The 26,161-nt window shown below is 49.0% G+C and overlaps 1 protein-coding gene and 1 long non-coding RNA gene across 5 annotated transcripts in view; one reads left to right on the forward strand and one right to left on the reverse strand.

The window, feature by feature from the left end:
* Window positions 1-26,161, forward strand: part of LOC144145856 (uncharacterized) — a 176,348-nt gene that overhangs the window by 120,700 nt on the left and 29,487 nt on the right. For 3 of the 4 annotated variants that reach the window (XM_077677661.1, XM_077677660.1, XM_077677663.1), the window contains 2 exons: window positions 10,659-11,996; window positions 15,333-15,792. In XM_077677661.1, the coding sequence (XP_077533787.1) occupies window positions 10,743-11,996; window positions 15,333-15,792 (1,714 nt within the window). In that variant the 5' untranslated portion in view covers window positions 10,659-10,742. Of the gene's footprint in view, window positions 1-6,353; window positions 6,634-10,658; window positions 11,997-15,332; window positions 15,793-26,161 lie in introns of those variants that run through there. The other variant, XM_077677662.1, reaches the window with a different exon arrangement.
* On the reverse strand, window positions 12,627-22,798 carry LOC144145858 (uncharacterized). Its single transcript, XR_013317610.1, has 2 exons — window positions 22,682-22,798; window positions 12,627-15,780 (listed from the first exon to the last, which is right to left on the reverse strand). It is a non-coding gene; the product is annotated as an uncharacterized LOC144145858 (long non-coding RNA).

Consider the following 26,161-nt stretch of genomic DNA (forward strand, 5'->3'; position numbering starts at 1 on the left):
TTTGACCACCTGGGGATCTTTAACGTGCGCCGAAATCTCGTACACACGGGCGTTTTTGCTTTTCGCCTCCATCAGAAAAGCGGCCGCCGCGGCCGGGAATCGAACCCGCGACCTCGTGCTCAGCAGCGCAACGCCTTAGCCACTGAGCCACCGCGGCGGGTCTATAAACCGAGTAAATAACCGTGGTATCTGAGTGAATCCGCAGTGATGCGCACGGGTAACTCAGGGAAACGCACGTTGTTTAGATACATGTACTCCGTAGTGTTTGTTTTGGCGGATCGCGCGCGGCGCTTTCGCCTCAAGCGAGGTGCAGTCATATGCGTCAATTACAACTGCACAGATGCACATTTGGAGAAACTATTTTCCCACCATTCGTGAAGGTTCTGCAGTTAGTCTGCTGCGATGAAATATATTGTTAGATATCTGCGTCACCCGCGTTTAGTCCCAGCCGCAGTAGAATTTAGGAGTTCCTGCAGTGCCCGACAATACGTGGATGCTAATGGGGGCACCCCACTACGAGGCTACTGGTAAAAACCTTCGGGTGAAGTTATCAATCTTCGCAGTCTGGGTGAACTTGTTTCAGTGATCGTAATTCGTGTTTTTAACGTACCATGCGTAGTTCTTCCGTGTGCACTCTACGACGTTTGTTCAAAACAGCTCGGAGGATTAAGACTGGCAAGGAGCGCCAGTTTTAGAATCGTGCTTATTCGTCGTTCTGATAAGGTTGGAGCTGTCATTCTAACACAGCATCGATGTGCACTTATTTGTAGCAGTTATTGCATGTTATTGCGGCAAAAATTCGGGAACAGAAAGCTTTCCTCCTTGTGACTTTTTTTTTTTTTGGTAAAACGACACAAGCATGGTTAGACGCTGCTTCCCTTTCTTGAAACTAAAAGCGATAAGTCCGCTTTTGCAGAGCGGTGTCAAGTGTCGAAAAGATGGTACTAATTGGCTGCGCTTACACTGTGGTAGGCTACCATATGGTAAGCATTTTTCTAGCAAGGAAAAGTGATAGTGTTGCCGCCAGATTTTCACTCATTTACGGACAGTTCCAGCGCTCTGTGAAAATAGTAATGTCACCCCAATATGGCCGGCTAGATAGCTCATTGCCAGGCGCAATTTCTTTCGTTAGTTGGCGCAGCCGTTGTTTTACTGGGACATTTGACAGCAAATAATTATGGGTGACTTATTAGCCTGGATGATCATGTGTATGAGCTGCCACATGCCTCATCGTGTGCGCCAAATTCCATTTCCTTGTTTCTTTTGATGTCCAGTATGTCTCTAGCTTGTTTGGCCGAGCTCTTTTTAATGGGGCAGACAACCGATTTTTCTCGAGTGTATGTTCTCTAGTCCAAATGAAGGGGCATAATTTGCAACACCTTAACCGGAAACGGTTTTGCTGATAGCGCCCTAGAACTTTTTAAATCGGAATTTTTATATCTACCTACCGTACGTGTCCTGCCCAAAACTAATACAGGCAACCATGACATAGACAAGCGCAACATACTTTCGTATGTATGTGAGATGAAAAGCTGTATTTAAAAACTTTTCTCCAGCAAAAAATGTTTAATTTCAGGCGTTCTTATTCTTCTGTGCATCTTTTTTTTTTCAATTACGCATTGAAAGTTCTTTTTTTTTTGCGTTATAAACAGCCGCGACGCCAACAGCCAATCGAGGTTTCCGAAATCGAAACTGAGCTGTTGGTTGCACGCGAATAATTAAGGTTTTACGACGCTCTTCGATGCAGCAAACAGAAGATAAAAATCTGAACTTGTACAAATACTTGTGCTAAAAGGCTTTCAGTAAGTGAATAGACGTCTAAGTAGCTGCAAGGTTTGCACGTAACGTGACCGGGGCACGTACTGCAGTGTAACGTTTAGACAGTATTCATGACACCACCTTTCATACTTAAGGAAGTTTAATGCCAAATTAAAATTGTTTCCGGCAATTTGTTTACGAATTTATTCTGGTTACCCCACTATATAAAACGCTGGCTTTCATACGAGTTAGAGGGTATGCACTCCACAAAAATCGGATGTCTGTCCCGTTAGGGGTTCACTATAAAATGTAAAAAGCGACTTGCCTTATACCGATGGGTCGCAGTGTCGTGGAATTACCTACAGCAATCGCAAGAGTTACAGTATGAAATGCCACGTTAGAGCGGGTATCCGCCTCATTCACTTCCGCGCAGTATGATTTGTGGCGTCACAAATCGTGAATGGCTAAAGGGGGTAGAAGGAGCTCGCCAAAGCATTAGGTGGGAGCATACATATGTATCTGGCAAATTCTTCTCGGTGCAGGTTTTTAACAGACAAAAACCTCTGCTGGTAAACATTATACAAATATGCTGTCTTTCTACCATGGTTCCCATTTCGCTTAAATGGTTGCCATAGGGTACAACGCAATCAAAAGTTGTCTACAGGGTAAACGCGAAGGCGTATCGTACCAGCCTGCTACTGGCGACCATACCTAATAGTGCAACAATAAAAAGGCCGCTTCAAAAACATTTATTCAGATACAAGGCTGGCTTGACTACGTTCAAACTTTGCAGCAAGGTCGCATTTTTTGGTCTGTTTTTTTTTTCAAGTAATGCAGGCGTCGCAAATGCCCGGTTTTTTTTATTGTAAGAAAATATTGTTTACACCTGTCAGCACAGACTAAGCGTTTTGGGCTTGCTACATGCATCAGCACTGGAAGAAAATGATTGTTTTCTCTCGTAGGCGAGAACTATAGTGTTCCAACGACTGGTAAAAAACAGGGCACTGCTGTCGCCTTTGTTATTCTTAAACAAATAGACCCGATATTCAGCGACGAAGCGAGCGGCTTTTAAAAACCATTGTTTGAAGCACTCTTTGTTTCATAATCCTACAGTGTGTATGGATAGGCAGCGTCAAAACTCCGATATTATTTGCGCAATACACTACGCCCCCGGAACCACCGTAAAAGCTGTGACGGCCAAACTGCGCGCGCGCTTCCATCTTCCCCTAGGCGGCAGCACCGCACGAGAGCGCTTAACAAGGGGCGGGGCTTGATGGCCATCCGGTCCGGAGGCTCTCTTCCCAGCTTTCCCTGTGCATCGCGTTCTTTCCTATAGCCTGTTCTGACTGGCCATATATTGTCGGGATAGGGTAAAGCCAATAAAAAAAAAGGTCTCCTTGGCGCCGTCTTCGAATGCTGGTGTACAGGCGAAGTTGAAAAGGGTAGCCGGTCTCATTCTGAAAACTTTGTGGTGGGCTGTTTAACATCGCAAGAAATTGAAGGGAAACGCCAGAGAAAATCAGCGAGTGTCAAATATTGGTTTATAGGCAAGCAAGGTATCGTGAGCTGCCCGAGAAAAGCCAGGTTATACAAGAGATGCGATATTTCCACTAAAACAAAAATTTGCTACCTTTTGTGCATCTTTTTTTTACCCTTCCGTCGTTGGCCAACACTGGCACCTGACCGTAACAGCTTCTGACTCAGCCTGGGCAATCAGTTGTGTTATCAATTATGCTCTCACATTTCCTGCCAGCAAAGAAGCGCTCTCTGAAGCGAAGGTAGACGTCTTGTCGTGGAAACTATGAAATGCTTCGAGAGTTGTTATATTCGTTACTGTTGTCTTTTTAAAAGTTTTTTGTCGTTTTTAACAGCGGAGCTGTTGTAGCTGACCGTAATGTGGGGCGTGTAATGCGTTAAAAATTCCAAGAAAATGCCGCTCGCTCGTGAGCGCGCGCCTCGTGGCGAGCACGCCGAGCGTCCCCGGCTCGCGCAATGACGTTACCCAAAGAAAAAAAAAAAAAAACTGGCGACAACCCCGAGGGACGCCTCGCGCTGCCTAGCAACCACCAACGCCACAGCTGGCGCAACAGCTGCTCCACGGAACCTTGACGCGACTCCAGGAACGCCGCGCATGCGTCCTGCACGTACGCGCCGCCGCTGCGCCCCATCTGCCGTCAAGCGCTACCGCGCATGTAATACTTGGCATGACGAACACGACGACATGGGTGCATATGACGATGACTACGACTTCCACAGTGCGAAACGACGACGGAGCCTGTAAATAAACAATTTAAAACGTGTACAAATGCGTGTTTATGTGTCCTTCAGTGCTCACGTAGAGATAGATCCTGCAGCTTCGCTTTGGTTGAAGCCTTGCGCGACTTGGTGCAAGCTTCGCCAGTTTTTTTTTTCTTTGTGTACGGGGCGCTACATTGGCTAAAGCGTCCCCGTACCGAGCTCCGTCGGCTCAATCATCTAGTTGTGGCGTGGTGGATGAGCGGTGAGCAGAAGAGCTGCTTTGGTGTTTGCGACAAAGAGTAGAGGGCGAAACATAACTGGTTTTACTGCATGACGAGAGATGATCAGTGGCTGTACAGGAACGGCACCGTTACGGGCGTGTCTACAGCTTGACTCGGACCGAGCAGCGCTCCTTACGGAAGCCCGATGTGGTCTCGGCTGGGTCACTGAAAGCGCTGAATTTACACGCAGAAGTGTTAACGGCTCCTCGGCCTCCCCAGTGCTTTGCACACGGCCCGAACAAGGGACCGACACACAAGAACACTCTGAGAAGGGTGGGAAACGAAAGGTCTCCGCAGGCGGCGTCCGCTTGCAGATTCAAGTCTCAACGCTATCTCCGGTAGAACAGTTTGTTTTGCAATTGCCGCGGGCGTGTTTCACCGCCAGCGTAAGCCCGCGGGGCGGACGCACTCCGGCTTGTCGAAACATGTTCGAGGAAGATGGGCCTTGCCGCCAAGCACACGGAGCTTCCCGCACTGCACCAAACTTGTAGCACGCGCGCACATGGTAGCGGCGTGTTGAATCGTAACAGCGGGCAGCGCCAGATTATCCTAATATGTACACGAGACTCTGTTGGTATCTTCGGCGTTTGAGCATTACTGCTGCGATGCTTTTACTGCTGTGAATTCCGAGCATGGTTACTCCTGCTTCGATATTCAGTGCCAGTGGTCGCTGTACCTACGGAGGTGTCTTGTTCGGGCTATATTTCTGTAACTGGCAGTTTTTCTGTGCTCTCTCACATACTCTCGTACACGGGCACGCCGCCGCTGTTTCATTGCTGCTTCTACTTCCGGCGTGCTGTGATTGATCGCTGTTGGCCAACTCTCACTGGCAAGGCGCTTACACTTCAATGGTATTTACGCATCATCTGCCAAAGATGGCGCAAGCTCTCACCTATACCGTTCCCTCGTGTCTTCGCGCTGATCTGCACCTTATCCGACCTCGTGGCAATGATGGTTTTGTTTGCTGGTCAACTCGTGTCGGTGAAGGCGATGACGACTTATAACTGGGGTTACCGGTTCGCCGGTGATCAGCGGTATCTGTCGCAGCAAAATGGCTTTTTAACCCACGTGACTGCGCAACGTTGCATTAATAAAACACAAGAAAAAGACCGCACTGTTAGGCACCAACTGGGCATGCGCAGAACCATGTGGAAACCGGGGAGTGCCGCGGTGCCTTCGGCCACCGTTCAGCGACACGTCATTTGGCAACGCTCATCTCGGGCCTCCCCCAGCGGCGCAGTAGGCACCCGCGAGCCAGACCACTGTGTGCGGCAGTAGGTTTCTGTGCAATATTTGTTCAAATCATTTCGGTCTACAGCCAACATGCTAACGTAGAAACCCGCCCCATTTAATCGCGATTCTCGTAAAAATATACGCAGCACCAAAAACCCGAAAACATTACGCGCATCGCGAAACCCGAAAGAACACTCACCGACGTGTGATTAGACATGAATGCTTTCGCACTCAAAACTCGTGAAAAATGCTTAGGTGTCCTCGGAAGTTTTCGTAGTACTTTTGCATTACGTGAGGGAGGGGGGGGGGAGTGAAACGAAACCGTCGTTTTGCAGAATCTCCCCCCCTCCCCCCGTTCTCATTCATCCTATGCTTAACCCGCGTTGTAGTCGTCATTTGGTTATCGTCACTAGTGCTCAGCTAGGGGGCTAACGCCACAATGAGCCGAACCTTAAGTAATTCAAGCTCCGGTTAATATAGTTTTTTGGAAATTCCTGACATTTCTGTTTCGCATGATAGCAACAGCGCCTATTATTCCGCAAACTATGTCTGTTTACCTATTTCCATCGTCTGCGAACGATTGTTGCGTGCCAGTAGTGCTCGGCCGGCCGGCTGCGAAATCCTTAGCGCGATAAACAAGACATTCTGCTGATTTTCGAACAATGCGTCGTCACTCATTTCACCATCCGTTCTCCAAATGTGTGAGAGGCCGAAATGGATGGTGATGTCGCTAAATTTCACTTGTGTTGCGCATTTCACAACTGCTGGTGAGGAGGATTCTGGGAAGCCGAACGGCAGCTGCGGTTGCACGCAGTCGTTGTGGAATAGGCGGCAGGCGGCTAATATTAGGTTACATTAAGGGCCGCGTAAACACCTCGACGCACTTCTATATTCCTTGCAACTTCTCGGTATCAAGACAAAGCGAGCTAAATTCGGCACTTATCTTTCGCCACATGTCGGCCGTTCTTCGTGGACTTCTCTTGTCTGGCTGTTTTTGTTTACCAAGTGCCGGCAGCAAGCGTGAAAATGGCGTGCCATTGGCTGCGCGGATGGGTGGCTACGTGGAAATTGAAAATCGCGGGATAATGTTCATCGGAACTTGTGGCGGAGTGAAGATGAATGGGTCAGTCTATTTTTATTCCATTGTAATCTACCTATCAATTAAATAGACTTGTTTACTTGAATGCTTTGTCCTTACAGGGCTTTAAGTGAAATGACCATTTGTTTCTCGCGTAGTTTCTGTTGTGCGAATTGCACAAAGGAACAAATTCCGCGAATATTGAGTCACAAAGAGAAAGCGGCACGTAATTTCAATATTTAAATCCAGATGCGACGTTCGTCTTGAATTGTATCGAAGCTTCGGTGTGTATATCGTAGAGCGCTTTAAGAAATTAGAGCGCTTTAAGGCGAAAAGCAAAAACGCCCGCGTGTTCGAGATTTTGGCGCACGTTAAAGATCCCCAGGTGGTCAAAATTAATCCGGAGCCCTCCACTACGGCGCGCCTCATTGCCTGCGTTGCGTCGGCGTGTTAAACCCTACAATCAATGAAACCAAGAAATTTAGCGAAGTTTCTCATCGATTATGCCAAGTGAAAATTTTCTTTAAGTTCACGAATAGCGTCATTGAAACATCTAACGTCTACACGTCTGATAAAGGCTGGGTATTCGTGTCCGCAGTTAGGGTACGAATAGAAGGTTTTGTTTTGTTTTTCCGTCGGAAAAAGCGTATTCAGCAGCAGACTAAAAGGGAGAGGTGAATATTTTAAATCTATGGGAGTGCTGGCTCGAGCATTGAACAAAATAAAGACGCATGGCTTGCTTTGCTTGCGGAAGCGTTTGTGTGGAAAATCTCCCCTCGCAGAGTTTTAATCTGTCACCAAAACAGTCTGCGTTTGTTAAATTTTGTATTGTTGGCTATTTGGAATAAAAAAACGTATAAATAACGGTTACCACCGGGCGAAGCGTCTGTGTAGGAGTTTAGCACTCTCACTTCGCGCCTCATTTCAGCTTACATGGCTTGAGCTCCGTCCGCATGCTAGTTGTGCGTGTGTATTCGTAATTCACATTCTAATTACGTGTAAAGCACTCTACACAACAACAACACATACTTCCCACAATTATACAGACAACACATCCCACTACACCCAGCACTGTTTTTAGCGGATGATCCCATGATTCCTCTACAGCGCGCTTTTAAGTTTCTTAGCGAAATCAAACTTTTCCACCTCATTTCCTATCACGCGTAGCTTTGCGCCTAATTTCATACCACTCACTATCACACCCTGGCCTTTTACACCAGCCATCCTCATTGTCTTTCACTGATTTTAATTTTGTTTTTGTTGAGCGATTTTACAGCTTACATCTTCATCCTTCATACATAACCACTGTTTTGGCGCCCTTTGCCCTAGTTGGCCTTGCGCCATAAACATTCGCAACTGTCATCATCAGTTGTGTGCGTGCGTGTGTATGTGCGTGCGTGAGTGAATGAATGGAAACATTTGAGTCCATTCCGCCGTGCGAATTTAGTTGACCAGCATTGCTGTAAAGTCAATGTCACTTAGTAGCGGTAGTCACAATGGCTTTGTTGCCGCTACGATATGCATTGGTCGCCGTACTCGCACCTGCAGACGCATTCTCGGATAATGTCAAATCGACGCAAGAACGGAGCCGGGTGGCCAGTTGTGCCGGATCGCTGTGGCATAGCAAGCGAAATGTTTCCAGCACGAAACGAGTCAACCACTTCTTTTTTGTCCCGACGCATCCGCGCTGAAACCATCGACTTACGACCAGGGGGGTGAGGTCATCACAAATAACCCACGGTCCGAGGACATCTAAGCACTTCTTGAGGGTTCTGAATGGGAAAGCGGTTTTGTATAATTGTAGGCTGTCGTCCTCTTGCCGGTTCACACCATTTACTTCACGATCCGCTTCCGCCTTACGTTTTCAAATGGCTTTGATCTGTCTCCTACGCGCTGCGCCGCTGCTCTTTTTTTCTTCTCTACTGTTGTTGAGGTAAAGCGCGTGCCGTGGAACGCCTCTTGCTGTGGAAAGTCTCGCGCTTCATACACGTGGAGCCTAAGAAGTTATGATGTGAGGAAATCGCAAAATGTCCGGATACCTACCCCAATACAGCTCTGCAGTAAAATCATGCGGCAAACGTGCGAACATTTACCAATCTAAGGTGCGTGCGCATGCACTGCCAGGGTCGTATGGCTTTGCACACTATATTTACAGAGTGTGGTACAAGCAATTTGTATAGATGCCGAGGCCAAAGTAAACCTTCTCGCAGTGCTCCCAGACTCGCATACTCCACGAGCCAACAGTTGATCGAGTTTAAGCCACACATGCATCCTATGTAGGCCAGTAAGCCCATCACCAAAAGCCTAATTGCCGTGAAACGAGGACGCAGGCATGGTACATGCTCAATGTCCTCGCGAACGTCGCAGGTCGGACGCAAAGGTTGAGCCCGTTGCTGTGTGTTAAAGGAGCCTTTTGTAGTGACTCATTACAGCGCGAAGGCATACAGAGGCTGTGAGAAAAATACACGGGACAAGCGCTGACACAGCGGGAAATCGCAACGGCCCCTACAACAGGCCGTTGTATCATGTGTAGTATCATCATCGGTCTTGTGCGGACCCCGCGCCACCATGTAGAATCAATGCCTTTCTACGTCTTCCCCAAATCAGTTCTGGTAGAAAGTCCCGATCCGTGTACCACTGACGGTGCGAAGGGCGTGGCATCCCGTCGGGTAGTTGGCTTATGTAGATGGGACGACACTGGACTGGCTATGGGCGGCAGAGTCTGTCCGCTCATCACCACAATTCCACCGCAGTGACCAGGGCGGCACCGCAAGTCAAAGGCATCGACCGTGTTGCTATCCATGAGCGTGAAGGGGGTGCATTTCCGGGGCTGTAGTCGCTCGCGCAGAAATAAAGGCAGGCCTTGATGCGCCGCCTGTTATTCCGCGAAAAGGACCCATACACATGCTAATTCAGAATGCGCTGCAGGGCATAACGGTGAACAGCGTGTTCTGTGGTCTTCGGAGGGGTCCAATTGGTCGACGAATGTGGAATGGGTCGACCTGATGCAGATGCCTATACGAGACCAGTGCATTTGTTCGAATACGCAGCGAGCTCCGTGGTTGAGAGAGATTAAAACTAATTCATTGACGGCAGTCTTTTTGGAGTACTCACGGGTAGCGGTGCGTAATCCGGACTTCCACCGCTCTCTCAACCAGCAGGAGCTAGTCGCAGAAGGGGGAGCTTAACAGCGCGTCCCACACGGCTCAGAGGAACGAGGGGCGAGCGAGAGATATATATAGAGAGAGGGTAAACCTGGACCGTATAAATGATGTCTGAATCGGGCCCATTGTTAATTGGGGAATATCCGTGGTTGACATTGGGCTCAGGTTGAACGATCGGATCGAGTTTCTTTCTTGTGCGAAGTGCTCTGCACTTGTGGTCGTGTTAAAAATTGGACCTCGTGCTCTCTCTCTCACTCCGGCAGGCTGAGAAAGGGTCGTTCGTGCCAACTCAGCCAGGGTGAATTGTTCTGGGGTTTTATCATCCTCTTTAGGTCCTCGAAGCGGATGTATCATGACTTAGTGAACAAGGCATGGTGCCCAAACCAGATCCGCGAGGCGCTAGCTGCGTTTACCACTGAGTTAAACGCTTGTATCTTACAGAGATGCCAGTTCTCCGCTGTGTTGTGTGAGGAAATTTCCAAGCTTCGCTAGGTACAGTTTCGTTCAGTTAGGACAGTTCTGTGTAATATGCAGACAATACATACTTAGCCACTTTAAATAGGCTACATTCTGGAAAAAACTGTCTTTCCACGTGTTCATTCGCCCAGTCGGAACGTTCATTTAGAAATCTCTGCTGTAAATGGTCCATTTTGGCAGTCATGACAGTGTCATAATCATTGGCGTTTCAGGCAGGGGGCGTGCAAACGTCCATTTACGCTATAAAAAAATTGGGTGGTTGAGGCTGCCGGCCATGTTCGGTGTGGGTGAGCAAGTGACTATGATTGTTCTGAGAGTAGTTGCTCAGTTGCTATCTGCTCGCAACTGTTTGGCTCAGTTCTCACTCGAAAGCACGCTGTTCCCCTACTCGCGCACTGACGGTCTTCTTGCGTGGTGTGCGTTTCGCAGGTCCGTCGTGGGTCGCGGGGTGGCGCGGACAGGCGGCGTCGCTGCGTGCTGTTCCAATGAGTGCACCGGTCGTGCCGCGCCCGCATGCCGCGGCAACGTGAGGCGGCCATGCAGCAGACGGGCCAGCAGCCGCCCATGACCCGGGAGCAGGACGTTCGCACGGCTCAAACGCCCCCGTGTGCGAACGGACCCAACGGCTCTGCCAGGCAAGATGGCGTCGCACCTCCGCCGAGACCGCCGCCTGACGACGACAGCGACGACGCAGAAGGTGCGGACGGCGGCTTCTCTGGTGAGCAGCTGGAGGCGCTGCGGCGCGAATGCCTCGAGCGTAGCGCCCTCACCTGTGTGCCACGGCTGCCGAGCGTGATCGACAAGGTGCGCAAGACTATCAAGCTGGAACCGCCCATCTTCAGGGTAGAAGAGTCGCGCGTCATAATGTCGAACGCGAGTACGAAGGCCGAGAGACCTACCCTCGCCAGGTCTCCATCGCGGTCGTCGCACCACAGCCAACGTCATCCCAATCATCGTCATCAGGAAGAACGGCACCAAGCCAAGGTTCCGTCGCTAATCTTGAAGCGCGAGAACCGGTCCCGCAACAGGGCTGACTCAGAGCCGCCGTCTTTCCGCCCTAAGTCTCCCCCCCAGGAGTATTCCGAGCGGCCCGAATCACCAGAGCTCTCACCGTCGCCGCCTCCGGTGCAGAGCAAACTGCAGCCCGTGAAGCACGAGCAGCGCCCAAGAACAGACGGAGCAGAGGACGAACCGCGTCGTGGTGACCGTAACTTGGTGAGCAAGAAGGAAGAGGTACCAGAACGTTCCAAGACAGGGAATTGCAACTACGTTCTCAGCGACAACTACGAGAACTTGTCGGGCGATGAGAGCCCCGTGTCGCGGTCCCTGGACGCTTCTGAGGTGGACCAGAAGGCCATCGAGCTGTTCCTCCCCTTGCTAGATGCCATGGAGAAGCGCGAGGAGAAGGATGACGAGTCTGCCGCTGCGGTGCAGTCCTTGTCCGAAGGTGTCGACGCCGATGACTACGACGACCTGCCCGAAGAAGGCAGCCTCGTCATTGACGATGAGTGTGTAGGGTGTGACGCGTCCGAGACGAACGCTGTTGCCGCGGCGAGTAATGTCAGTGCCAGTGAGGCTGGACCTGCAACTAGGCGCAAGTGGCCGCTCAGCTCATCCTCATCTGTGGACTCTCCGCGGGACACGGCGTCTCCGACAGCCGCCGCAGAACCTCACGCGGGCTCCCGAAGCCGCTGTGTCGACGAGTGCTCCGACACTGGCGCCAGACGGCTCTTGCTCAAGGATCAAAGGACCAAAAAGTCCAAAATGGTGAGCACACAATTCTTAAGATTTCCTAATGGCAACATAATAGCAATCATAGTGGCAACCGCTGTTGAGAATGCGAAGTCAGCGAACATACTCGGCTTCTAGGAAGCCAAGTTCGTGCTAATCACTCTTCAAACAATCCAAAACAGGAGGACTCATTCGATAGGCGGGGTAATAGGCAACAACAACAGACTGTGGACAAACCTACGCAGAAACCGTGCGCGGGTGAACGTTGAAGCTCCGTTAAAGTTGTTCACTCACTCACTCACTTAAGAGAAGTTCACAATTGGCGGCTTCACTAAGTGCGACGCCACTTCCTCAGCCGCCAGCGCTTCCACGTGCTTGGGTAACAGTAAGTTCCCGCCCCTTCGGCATGCATGCAGGTCTATGCGGACGTCTGCGAACTGTTACGGACTTGTCGTCACCTGTTGTGGTAGCGGAGAGCTAATAAAATCGTTCGTAGCTTTCTTGACCGACTCAGGAACAAATACCAGAATAGCTGACCACCGGAGTCTAATTTAGTCCGAACATCTCTCCAACTGAACCGTAGAGTTGAAACGCATACTTCCGCGCCTGTTACTTGTCCAGTGGGGAGAGGGGAGGAAAACGATCTAAGGCACTGAGGCCACGGTGGGCGAGAGACAAAGATAAAACTTTATTCCAGAGAATCTTGTTTTAGTCCTGCGATTGCTGTGGGTAGCCACCGTGTAGGGTGGGGAGCATGAAGATGTCGGTGATTTCAAGACTCCCTTTGCGGGGAAGAGTGGTTATGAGCAGTTAGAAAGCTGGCTCATATATGTATCTCGCACGTTTTAGTTATACCCCTGCTACACTAGCTTCCGAATGTCATTTGAACCAAATGTCATTTGACTTAAATGCGAAGTTGTGCTGCTCCGCTGGGTTTTGAAGTGGCATTCGGCTTCAATGACATTCAAGCCATATGAGCACTTAGAGAGACATTTGAGGCTCTCGAATGCCATTTGTAGCACTCTTGCGCACAGCGTTCCGAGTCATCATAAACAAATACATTACTGGCGTACTTATAACCAAACAAAATATTGTTAATTGTGGGACTTTGTTAGTTCTTATTCACTTGAATTATGATATCAAGATGTCATAATTTCATACTCTCAACGCCATTGCCAGCAAGCGACAAACCAGTGTGGTCAGACAGCACAAAACAGCACACAAAAAAAAAAACTCGATTGCGATTCAGAATTGAGCAAATACTGTGCCAGAGCTTACGTTATTTATAATATATCATTTTACTTCCAAAGACTGCAGCTAAATTTCATTGTTGCATTCTTGTGTAAAAACTGAACTCGTCATGAGCAGCGCCATGCAAATGGGCGAGCGGTTGTTAAAGCTTTCAAATGCCATCGAAATTGTAGTGGAGCCCGGCAGATTATGAATGGCATTCGAAGCCACTCATTTGATCGAATGACATGCGGGTATTAGTCAAGTGTATCTCGCTTGAAGTTGCGTTAGCTTATGGCCGCCGTCGCTTGCAGCGAACTGTGCTTGACCGGTGAATCAATGGGCCTTCATTGGAGCACTACCGAATTTTCAGTGTTCTCCCCATCGGTTTTCTCGTGTTACCGTTACATTTCGCAGGATTTACGGATATGTGATAACGTCGGGCTGTAGCATCATATTTGCGAACCGGTTGCACGTACCTTGAGAACTTCGTCGGAATAAGTTTTTAGAATTGACTCTGATGTTGCAAGCAAGACCACTTATCCTTTAGGTGTTCTAGGTGATTCTCTTAGGTTAGCGAACTAATAGACCCCAGAGAATCTAGCTTTTGGTCTCTTTAGGTCTGTTGCGCTCAAGTTGTGCTGGTGATACCACACCAGAACAACTTCAATAAGTTCCGCTTTCTATTAGTTAGCTAGAGTGAAACGCGTGTAGAGGGAGAAATTCCAGGTCTTTGCATTCCTCTGTAGAATTTATCAGCACTATCCTGGATACGTTATAAATGAATACTGAGTATGGAATGAAGGACGTGCTGCACGTCGCTACGGGGATCCGATACTTGTGGCTGATTACAGACTGTGGCTGTGTACAGACTGTGGCTGTGTACAGACTTTCTCGCGCAAGCTCGCCAGAAGTGCCGACACGTGCACCAGTCGTTGTGAACACTCTGCACCCGTGTACCTCATGTTTACCGCATGTGTGTGGCTTTGTTTCCGCGCCTTGAGTAAGTTGTCGATCCAGACTCTAAGCATTCGTTGATTTGGAAGTATTCAGGAGTATTCCCGACCAGACGGGCTTCCGTCGAAGCCTCGATTTCGTATTCAGGAGTACTGTGAATGTGATACTTGTGGTCGCCGAACATGACGAAGGATTCGGTGAACGTTTGAATTTCGATATAAATTAATTAACTGTCTAAATGTCTAATTAATAAATTAAATGTCTAAAATTAGAATTATTCAACTTTTCCTTTGCACTTAACAAACGAGAGCATAGACAATGCTGAAATCATTTCTGTTGACGCCAGCAGGAATAAATGGTGGGTGCCTCGTGTATCTTAAACGGTTGTACACGCCAGAAGTCAAATAAGGACAATTCATAATATAACTGCTCCGTAACACGAGGACACCGAAAGCGGCACAAATAGTACACGATGCGGCGCAGACTAACAACTGATTTTTACTCAGGAATTACTCAGATTTTCATTCAGGAATACATTCAAGAATTTCCATAAATTACCTGTTCTCTGAATAAAAATCAGTTGTTAGTCTGGGCCGCGTCCTGTATTGTTTGTGCCTCTTTCTGTGTCCTCGCGTTGCCGCGCAGTTACATTATGAATCAATACCAACTCGCTCAATTCACTGTACTCCTAAAAAACAATTCCAATTTCTTCCCTATGTCTCCATCAGGCACGTGCTTTTGCTCTTTCATGTTTCTGTGCGGACGGGGGGTAGGGTATTTAATGATCCCCACATCAGTTAGTCAATGTACAGCATTCGAAAAGAAGGTTCTCCACCACATACGGTGACCAAATAATCTTGGTACATAACTATTTTCATCTTCCATCAACCTTCGATGCCGATGTTACCTGTGCATAGAAAACCGGAAGTGCGAATGGGAAATCCATGGTTGTAAAGGGCTGCAAAGACGAAGACTTACAAGTAAGCGGTACGAAGGTCTTCGTCGCGTGTCCTCATCTTTGTAGCGCTTTACCCATTATGAATCTAATGCCACTGTGAAATCCCGCAGCTGTTCTGACCGGTTGCTTGGTCAGCGACTCTGTAATGTGAACAGATAAAATGACAACTGATCAGTTTTTTGTAAGCACGCACGTATACACTCCTGGAACTTGTACTCTCTTCGCAGGGCCTACTTAGAAAAGCGGCGTCCGCCGACTCCGCCCACTTGGACGACGTCGCGACGACACCTCTCCAAGCCGACCCTCTGCCGGCAAAGAAGCGCGGCCGAAAGCCGAACCCGCGACCTGCAGGAGCACAGACTCCTTCGAGGTCTACCGCCTCCGAACCAGAGGACAGGGGTACTAGAGGAGGAGCCCGCCCGAGTGACGACCACGGGGAAGGAACTGCGTCTTCGTCGCTCCGGAACGGCCAGCGGAAGCGGTCTCGGTGGAAGACCGCTGGCTCCCAAGAAGAAGAGGACGTTGCCGGTGGTGGTGCCGGTGGCGGTAACGCTGGCGCCGGCGGCTCAGATAGCAACAACACCGTCGACTACCAGTTCAGCTCTGACGAGGAAACGTCCAAGGGAACTGGCGGCTCCTCAGACCAGCCGACACCGACTCCTCCGCCGCCTCCGCCTGCACAAATAGGTGAGGCAGAGGAATTCCATTGTCTTCGATGGATCGCGGCACGACGGGCGTACCACAGATATATTGCCCTGACGTCTTGGCATAATGCCACTCAGCCCAACTCTGTTAGCATGGTGTCAGTGGGCGCCAGATGAGTAAGCGCTTAAATTTTAAAGAAAAAAAAAAAGGAAATTTGTCATTGTTTTCGTGTGTTTGTGCCGCAGAAACCGTGCAGAAACTGCGCAGGAGGCCGCCTGGTTCTTGCTGCGGCAGGAAACTAAACATCCCCCTCGCGAGGGGCACGATCAAATGCAGAGCATTTCCGGGGGCGCACGACGTTAAGTAGTTTGCGTTACGTTAATGTTGTTGCACTTGTTGCTGTTGGTTGTTGTATTGTAATTAAATGAGGAGACGTAATTACGTGGTCACGTGACATCATTTATTAGCAGGTGGGTATGATTATTGTGGCGCAGTGGGAAGAGCACCATGTACCTCGCGTTCCGCCCACAGGTAGTGAATGCGTTGTATCAGCTTCTTGACGTAGTTTGAATGAGTCAAGGATATAAGGCGCGTTCGTAGCCCTCCATTCTGTGTCGGCTTTGTGGCGCAGTGGGTAGAGCACCATGTACCTTGCGTTCCGCCCGCAGGGTCGTGGGATCGAAACCAGGCGCCGGGAAGTATTATTTTTTTATATAGTGTAGGGGGAGGGGTGCGGACTACTACAGACAACTAGAACGGGTGACATCGTGAGTTAAAGAACTGCTCTGCATTTAAAAGAACGAACGGTCGTCTTGCGTTGTTCTTCTCCCCACGTTCTTTTTTTTTTTTTGTTTCAGCGCTCTCGCACTTCAGCTATGCAACCCGGTGTTCACTCACGCACGCCGGGTGGTATTGCAACGTTAAGCAATTTTTCATTTATTTCACCCAGTCTCTCTCGTCATGTGTTACCCCAGGTTTTTTTCTTCTTCCTGTGGTGTGAAATATGTCAAAGCTGTAGAAGCCTCTGCCCAGACAGATGGTACTAATTCATAAATTTCGCTTAGTGATCACTTATGCGTTTGTTTGCCTTACCGCAAGGCATTATTGCGTTACCGTTTCGCGTCTTTGCGGGCATTGAACGCTTCTCTGCTTCGGCAAAACTTGTTCAGTTCATTTCTTAATCGCGCGGCAGCTTATTTGAGAGACAAGTATGCCGCTTGGCATCCTGTTCGTTGAGTCTTTCTTGTCTTAAGGTCCTTACGGCGCTTGTGTTAAATGTGAGCGTGATGCCGTTGAATCTACTGCTTTAATGATAGGGCAGGGCAGAATCAAATCATTTGCGGGCTTCTCATTTTCAGGTTTCTTGAAGAAAAAAGTGACGACATCGTATGAAATTATTCAGAAACAGGACACAGCGGATGAACGCGGGCACAGCGCTGAGTCCGTGTCCCTGCCCTGTGTTCTGTTCCTGTGCGCTGTGTTTGAATAATGCCAAAATACCAAAGTACTAGCCCCCTAGTCGGACACTCGTAGCCATAGGGGCGAAGCGTGGCTCTTCCACCACGTGGCGTGGAACGATGCAAAATACGGCACCATTGGATTTAAGGGCTACAAAAAATTGCGAGGATACCTAAGCAAACCTTATGATGTAGTGACTGCAACGGCACTGATGTGCAATTGCGGAGCGGATGTGCCGGTATTGTGGACGCCACCTTATCGCCCTAGATCTCTGGGGACTGCTGAAGCGCTGGGATTGGCGGCGGCGTGAGTTGAAAGCTCGGGGTCGGCGCGTGCTGAAATCGGCAGGTGGTTTTACTTTCTGTTGATAGTGTTGATTTTAACTTATGTTGAAATCAGCAGATGGTTTTGCCTTGTGTTGATTTTTACCTTATGTTGACAGTGTCGATTTTAACTGATGTCGAAATCAACAGATGGTTTTGCCTTGTGTTGATTTTTAACTTCTGTTGAAATCAACAGGTGCTGTTACCTCTGGTAATTCAGTTCAGTTGAGTTTATTTACTAAAAATATCTAGATACATATACATGGATTCCTGGGCTGAAAGTTGTTATAAACAACTTGAATGGGGCATAGGCGATTCGTGGCGCGGTTTGCATGGCATCGCGTAAAGTAAAAAAAAAAATATTGTGAACAAATACAGTGTTTCCGAAGATGTGTAGCGTGTAAACAACAAGAACAACAAATTAAATTGCAGGAGATATCACAAAGCGTGAGTTGTAACAAGAAGGATACTGAATTAAGCATATTAGCAAATAACACCGCTTGTGAGCAAAATAGAAGAGGTCAAGGAGATGTGCATAATTTAGTACAATGTAACAGGGACGGATAATTGGGTGAATAAATAAAGGTATAAGCGGAGACAATACAAAAGGGACAGCGGGATTTAACTCCAACATAACAAACAACTAAAATATAAAATCAACGCTGTTGATTTTACCTTCTGTTGAAATCACCAGATGATTTTGCCTTCATTCGATTCTGTTGATTTTACCTTCTGTCGAAATCAACAGATGGTTTTGACCCGCCGCGGTGGCTCAGTGGCTAAGGCGTTGCGCTGCTGAGCACGAGGTCGCGGGTTCGTTTCCCGGCCGCGGCGGCCGCTTTTCTGATGGAAGCGAAAAGCAAAAACGCCCGTGTGTGCGAGATTTCGGCGCACGATAAAGATCCCCAGGTGGTCAAAATTAATCCGGAGCCCTCCACTACGGCGCGCCTCATCGCCTGCGTTGCGTCGGCGCGTTAAACCCTACAATCAATCAACAGATGGTTTTGCCTTCATAACATCGTTACCCTTCCCCTTCGCGTGTTTTTTGTTTTTCTCAGTCTGTCTGGGAGCGCCTTGTCCGGCTTGTCGGCTTCGCGTTTGGTAGGCGTAGCGTTGAGCCTGGGCGCGTGCCAAGCAACGGAAAACCCATTGCATACGAAACTTAGGGTATCGGCTTACGCCGTTAGAGCTCAAAGCGTAACGTTAGGGTTGACGTCAGGCAGGCACAACGAAGACAACAACGTGTTGGCTAAAGCCACCTTAATTCAGCTTGAGCGTTGGGTATGCGTGCGAGGTTGCGGGCTTGATACCTCGTATCGGACAGGCGCTTACAGACCTCGATGGTGGTGACGGAGACGTTGATACTTCGCTCGGATGAAGTTTGTCATAAAAAACTAGGCCTAGGTTCACAGTATGCGAAGCCTCGTTCATTTGCGCTCTCCGTCGATATCTGGCAAAATAAGGCGTTTTTTTTTTTATTCTTATGGATGGTTGACACAGTGGATATTACCCGCTCTCCACCGCGGTTCGGCGAAGCAGTGTTGCTTCCCTGTGCTTACTTTTCGGTGAATGCAGTTGGTACATCTCAGGCGAGGCCTATTCGGATGAAACTTAGAAAAGAAAACGTTGCCCCCCGATCAAATAATGCTTTCCTTCCTCGTTGAGCCCGTTGAAAAAAAATGTGGTCGGCGTTTACTCATGTAGTGCCCTTAAAGGGACACTGAAGTGATTTGTAAACAATGCGGGATTACGAGCGCAAACTGTAGTCCGGAGTCCCTGGGCCCTGTTTCGACCACTCTGTGCGCGTTTACGCGAATTTATTTAGTAGAAAAATCAATTCGAAAATGCTGTCCTCCTCTCTTTACGCTCGCCCATTTTCTGTGGCGTTTTGGTGTGACGTCAGCAGGAGAGGAGCTGACAATTGGCTGCGCTACTGCACGGCTCGCCGACCTTCCGCGACCGAGTCAGTCGGCCCACCGTTTAGTCCGCCGGCCGCCGACGGGTCGTCGCAATTCGTTCGATCAGTTGAAACTAAACCACAGCACGTTTGGGAATGGAAGAATGCGCCTTTCTTTACTTCGTTAGTTTGTACACTGTATCTAGCTCCAAGTCAAGGTCGCTTCACACAAGCGCTGCACAAGCGCACATGCGACGCTTCGCTGACTGGTACGCCAGTAGGAAAATATAAGGCCTCTTGAAGGGGGAGAAGAGTGTGCGAAGTCAAGATAGGTACTAAGGAAATAAAATCAACTGATATTTTTACCGTACAGCGTAAAACTAGGGTGCGGGAAGCACTTTTTTGCGCTGGGCGAACAATCAGAGCGGTCAGGAGCACGACTACGCATCTGCGAACGCTTTCCCGTCTACGAAATGCAATTGCTAGACGTGAGCTATTGTGGAAACTCGGGGGACGCTTACTGCACGAGCGCAATACAACAAATAGTCACCTAAGCTGCTTGAAATACTAAAACTAAATAAAAGTGTAAACTGGTTATACATTATATACCTGATATTTTCCATTGCCGCCGGCGGCCCCCTGTGGCCTAGTCGTCTGGTGCGCTAGGTAAGTCTCCGCAAGTGTTTTGCCAGTCACAAGTTCGAATTGCCGCGGGTACATGCGTTTTTTTTTTCTTCTTATGAGTTAACTTTTTCGTTTTTCGCCGATGTTTTCTAGACTGAGTTCACCTTTTTTTGGGCCGCAACGTTCATTGCTCCACGAACTAGTCCACAGAACTCGCACAGGCTGGCACTGCCGCGCTAGCGAGTTCTCGTTGACGTGCTGTTGCCATAAGCACCGACTGTTTGCGGGCAGTGGGCACAGGCCAGAATCAACAGACCCTTGGCCTGGTGCGAACACGCTTTTTACGATATATGCATGAGCGAGGCAAGCTCCAAATATGGGGGAAAAGCGCATGCATTTGAGCGTCTGCGGGGACGCGGAGGGCGTTCATGCACTGCGTAGGCCTTAGTGAATGCTACGATTCCAAGCCGTCCTGGGAGGCTTATCTTATGCATTTTACAGCCGACAACATGGCAGAAGCGCGGTACTACGATAACTGGGATATTGAGAATGTCCATCCAACGACGCCATCGAATGTCAAACATGTTGTTTTACAGACCGAAACCGAAACTTGTTTGATTGCTAACCTTGGGCATCGTCCAATCACGGCGCCCCCTCCTCCCAACGTCACAGCTTAGTTTGTGCGGCCGCCGCAAACCGCGCATGGTAGTTTTTCTTCTTTCGCGCTTTGTAAAATAATTACCGATTTGTCAACCGGATAATCGATGAAAAGTGTGCTAATTTGAGCCAGACTACACAGTGCAAGCAAAAACGGGAGCTTGACAAATTCACTTCAGTGTCCCTTTAACACTCCGAAAGGGCGAGCTTTTGCGTGTTTAGTATAGGCAATGAAAAGAAAATTTGAATGATACAACTTCCACCAAACTGCGACTTATGCATTCGGAGTGCGGCATTTCGGAGCTGGTGACGGAAATGCGATCCCATCCGCGGAAAATTGCGAACGGGCTCACATGTAACCTTCTCGCACGTGCCTAGGAAAGCGTCTTGAGCAACGCAATGTTGAAAGGGACGAGTCTGTGTCAAAAAAAGCTGCTAAATTTATCCGTGTTGCGACACTGTTGCCGTCTATAGTCTTTTGTTCCTCGCGTTCAGGGAGAACGTTCTTCCGATTCCTGGAAGAAGGTTTCTGCTCTTTCGAAACGAGATGTGAACGGCGCTGTGTTCCTGCCAGCGCGAACATCGTGTACAGATAGATCTTATACGCGGAACGGCACCGGCAGACCCGGTCGGCTATCTTTCGGCTGCAAAACCCAACGAACGTAAGTCTCTCCCGCCACCTGTTGTTGTTTCACTCGGACCCGGGAAATTCAAGCGCTGTTGTTGCTTCGTCTGGATTTTGCTCTGTTTACGTCGGTGAGTCAGTGGCGTAAAAATAGCCCACAGAAAAAGTGAAGGCTCGTTCGTGGCGTGGGGCGTTATGAACTACTGGCGCACACCTGGCGAGCATTCCATGCATGCACTTGAGGAAATGCGGTCGCCGGGAATTTGTTTCCCCATAAATCGCTTTATCAGTGGATCTTTCACCCCTGTTTGGACAATTCTTTTTATCTTTTTGTACAATGCTGAGTGATTTTCCCGCGGACTACGTGTGGCTGACGAGGCGGGTTGAGGCTGGCACAGTAGGTATTTTACAACGAAGTTGCTGCTACTGTGACGTACGTCACTGGCGTTCGCCAAGTTGGGTATGCATCGGCCAGCGCACGTGCATGCATACGTGCAGCAAAACATTCCTACATACGCTGTTTTGATAATTCATCTAATCAAGGACTATCAATTAGCCAGTTACACTCAGCGATTTCAGGCAATCATTCAGTTATTGAGTTTTAGCAAGCAATAATTTCAGTGAATAGTAATTTCCTATTTGTTGCCCATATGAACCCATATGTACCCATATGTTCTCATATTTTCGTTTGAATTTGAATTTGAGCGCAGTAGAAAATAGACTTCCAGAGGTAATCTGCGGGTTTCATGTTATGTACTATATAGTACGCGTGCCCTAGTGGTGTGGGTGAGGTATTTTCTGCTAATACCTGAACATCGTTTTTCTGCGGCCTTAGGTGAAAATGTACGACACGCGGCAACTTCAAGGAAAACCTGTCAAAATTTGCGTGAAGCACAGGATATGACAGCGCGAAAACGTTTATTGCCCGTATTTCAGTGTGGCAGTTGGGCGGTTTTCGGTGGTATCAGTTTCTTTTTAAATTGGTATCGAAACAACGAAGTGTGGTGTAATGATACGTGTCAGGGCAATTGTTAATTGTGTGCGAGGTTTCGATGAAACAGATGGTTCAGTGGTACTTTTGTAGCAAATGAAAAATATGGAACGGCAAGCTAGCGTCTGTGCTCTGAATACGTTATGAAACAGTGGACGAAATAAACTTCACCGATCTAAAGATAAAAAATCATCAGCAGCCATGTTGCTGATGATTTTTTGGCTTTTCATGATTTGATGATTTTTTGGCTGGAACGTGGCTTTTCTAAGTGAACAATATTCCATCCCTATAGCGAACTCTTTAAGCTCGCGAGAAGGGACATTTCCAAAAAGAAAAGCTATGAGTTGAATGCTTACCCGATGTTTTCGGGAATAACGGGACTTACAGAATCCACCGCCGACGGAACAAATATTCCTTCGGTATCGTGCGCGGACATATTTCCTCCGCAATGCCCAACGCCAAACTCGCGGCTGCCGAGACGGCAAAAGAAAAAAAAATCTTAGGACAATGTGGCCACATGCAGACCGCTGAAGCTATCAAGTCGCTATTGTCCAGAAAGACACGCGTACCACAATGCGAAAGAACAGCTGTTTCTTGTCCCTACACCAGAGAAGAAAAGGTCCTTCTCTCTATCTCGAAAAATACAACGAGACAGAGAGAGAAATTCGCCTAGCGGAGCTTACGTATACTTTGATACGTTGTTTGTAGTCCAGATGTTTCCGGCTTTTCTCCCCTGGCAATAACTGTCAAGAACAGCACGCCGAAATAGCTGCTCAGCAATGCAGTCGCATTGAGTATTTACTTTTGTTGCCAATATCGCATTCTAGCGTACACGAACAGTTGACGTTGAGTCTAAAGCTGCAGATTTCTATTGTATCTGAGCCTATTCCGGAGCAACGTCGGCTCTTCAGGCCTTTGCACGCAAGTACACGCCTCATCTCACATCAGCCGAGGTATTGTTTTAAAGCTTTTTTGGTTTTAAATGCACGAAGCCCTTTCGATAGCATGCATTCCCTCGGTTTCAGCTGCCATCCCCGCCCGCACTCCGCCGGTTCCCCTAGCAGTGTCGCCCTGAGGGTAGACCACTCCGAACCATTTCAGCAACGCGGCATTTCTCGTACAGCACCTTACGTGAGAACAATCAGGAGCTACTTGGAGGAGGAACGCTTTGGTGTGATTCGTCGCCTCACTTCACTGTACACAACAGAGCCGAGGCTTGGCTTCGATATCTATGTGGGCCGTTTAGCTAACAACGTCGACATAGCGCACAAGGCGAGAGCTTGCCTACAATAACAACTGTTCTAAAATACGTTGTGTGCAGAATGCTTCAGAAGTGCTGAGTAATTTATTTATTTAGTTAATACACACTGTGATCACTGGGTTTAATAAGGGTGAACGACACAAGGGCAGTGCATACAATGCAGCATTGCTGCACCGTTTTACGTCAAAGTGCTCGTGGTGGCTGGGTTATTATAAGCGTATAAGCGGAGAGCAGCTTTCGCAAAGAGGCGTCAAGAACAAAGTCCTCTTCAGATGTAGCTTGTATTCACTGCCGAGGCACGCATGCAGGCAACGATGTGAGTGCGCGGTCACTGGTCACATCGGGCTCCGCGGGATGGCGGCACTTGTCCTTGCTAAGCACATGTGTTCGACGTTCCAAACTCTGCCCCCGAGAACGCGAAGTGATGCCTCGACTCCAATGTGAGTGCGATTAATAACATCTCTGTTGACACCACCGTTGAGAATTGGGTTGAAAGGGAGCAGACGACGCACGCCGGTGTTTCATTTTTATTCAGCGTGTGGGCGCAGTGGCACAAGCCGCGCCATGTCCGTGGCGCAGCGGCCATGCCATGGCCGTTTCCAGTGTTGCCAAGCGAAGAAATTGACAGCTAAACTTTTCAATGAATACCACCTATGCCGTTAACTGCGAATCAGATTTAAACCACTGCCGCGGGGAAAACACACATTGCTTCAGCGGGAGATCATCGTACCAAACGGTAAAGCTGTTCCCCAACGCTAAGCGGGAATGCTCGCGACGCGACGATCATGAGATCGGAAATTCCCGTCTTCCGGCCTCGAGTGCCGAGGTGAGACGTCTGGGACTCGCCTTCGAGTTGCATAAGCCTTGGAACCGACAGTTCCCAGGCTTATTAGGTAGCGGCGCGCCACTCGTCGTGGACATGGCGGTGGCGGCGCACTTTGGAAGCCGATTCTTCCGGCTCGTCTTAACTCGAAGCAGCCAGACGCTTCTGTTGTTTGCTGCCGAGAGTCTAATTGGACACCGGCTATAGCACCGGGAAACGATCAATCGGTTTCTCCCGCCTTTTTCTGCTATGTCATTCGGTCTGCGAGATGAGGAGATGAGCGCCCGGTGCCGCCATACTGCCGCGACTGTCACGTGACCGCATGAACTACTGAATGAAGGCAGCATGCTACGCTTTCTACGCTCGGTGAACGAACTTGGTTCACGGTTAGATCGAAGACGATCGACAGAAAACATTGAGGACGGAGCTGACTCTGCCTGAAGTCTTCCCATGGATATGCTCCGTGAAGCAAGGAGGTTCGACCTGGGCCCGCACCGGGCTGTGGACATGCAGCTTAACGCCGGGTTTTCCGGGAAACAAGGGTACGGCTTAACACCTTGATTCATTTGAAACGGATCCGGGGCCCTTCACCACGGTGCGCTCATAGCCCGGGTGCAGATTCGGCGCATTGAACCTTCGAAACTTGATACATTGGAACGGGACGAAGACCAGTCGACAATTGATCCGTGGAAGCTGCCGACCTCTACGGCCGGCTGCCGGACACCATAACGAGTGCCGTATATTCGACGTACCTGGCCGCACAAACTCTAGCCGTCCAGCAGCTCGAGGCTGCTCTCGCCAGGCAGAAGCGGAGCGAGTCGCAGACGGGGGGGAAAGGGACGAACTCCCGAGTACCTTTCGCGCACCGCTCACGCCGACGCCGGCGGGGCCTAGTCCCGAAGACGTCGTGAACGTGGGTGGGATGTGGAGGCTCTGCGCATTCCGACCTCCCACTCCCTGCTGGCCATAAATAAAGTCTTTCTCTCTCTCTCTCTCTCTCTTGATTTACTTGATTTGGACGTCCCGTTTCATTTAAATGTCCGCGGTTTAGTTAGATGTCCGGTCTCATTTGCGGCATTTTAACAAGGTCGTTTGACTAACTTCCCAGTTGACGGATACAGGAGCCCGTTTCGTGTCCTGAAATGGGATAAAGGGAACGAGAGACTGGAGTGATTATGTATTGTTTCTCTAGGAGAAAAAAAAAACACGATTGTTCCGCTTTCTACAACCCCCCCCCCCCCCCTGCACCCTCTCACCTACTCCGCCACCACTACTTACGTCATGCTTACAATAGTTATTTTAAATTTCCCTGTTCTTCCTGAGTGAGTGAATGAGAGAGTGAGTGAGTACGTGAATAAACTTTATTTGGACGAGCTTCAGGCGCTGATGGTTGGGCGCGCGCCCGGTGGGAGGCCTCCTTTAGTCCGGGATGCAAACAAACAATTCTTCAGTACTTGTGCATGCCAGCGACTTTCAGGTGTCCTCAACGGCCGAGTTTTCCGTGGTAACGTGTATGTTCCAAGCAGTCGAATAGGCTTAATCGCGCTGTGTAACATTTAGGTTAGAAGGCCGCGCGTTATGTGTCCGTGTTTGCCGACATTGCAACAGGATGGACAGTCCCCAACTTGAGTGGTCAAGCGCGATTAAGCCCACTGGGCAATATGTGGCGGGAAGTTTGAATGCTCGTGGAAGAGAGAAAAGACAGGTTCAGTGGCGTCCGTTTGCTTTCGGGCAACAAGAAGTGGCAAGAAT

Source organism: Haemaphysalis longicornis, unplaced genomic scaffold, assembly GCF_048455015.1.
Source record: "Haemaphysalis longicornis isolate Haplotype H1 unplaced genomic scaffold, Haemaphysalis longicornis Haplotype H1 scaffold_7, whole genome shotgun sequence".
Taxonomy (NCBI): domain Eukaryota; kingdom Metazoa; phylum Arthropoda; class Arachnida; order Ixodida; family Ixodidae; genus Haemaphysalis; species Haemaphysalis longicornis.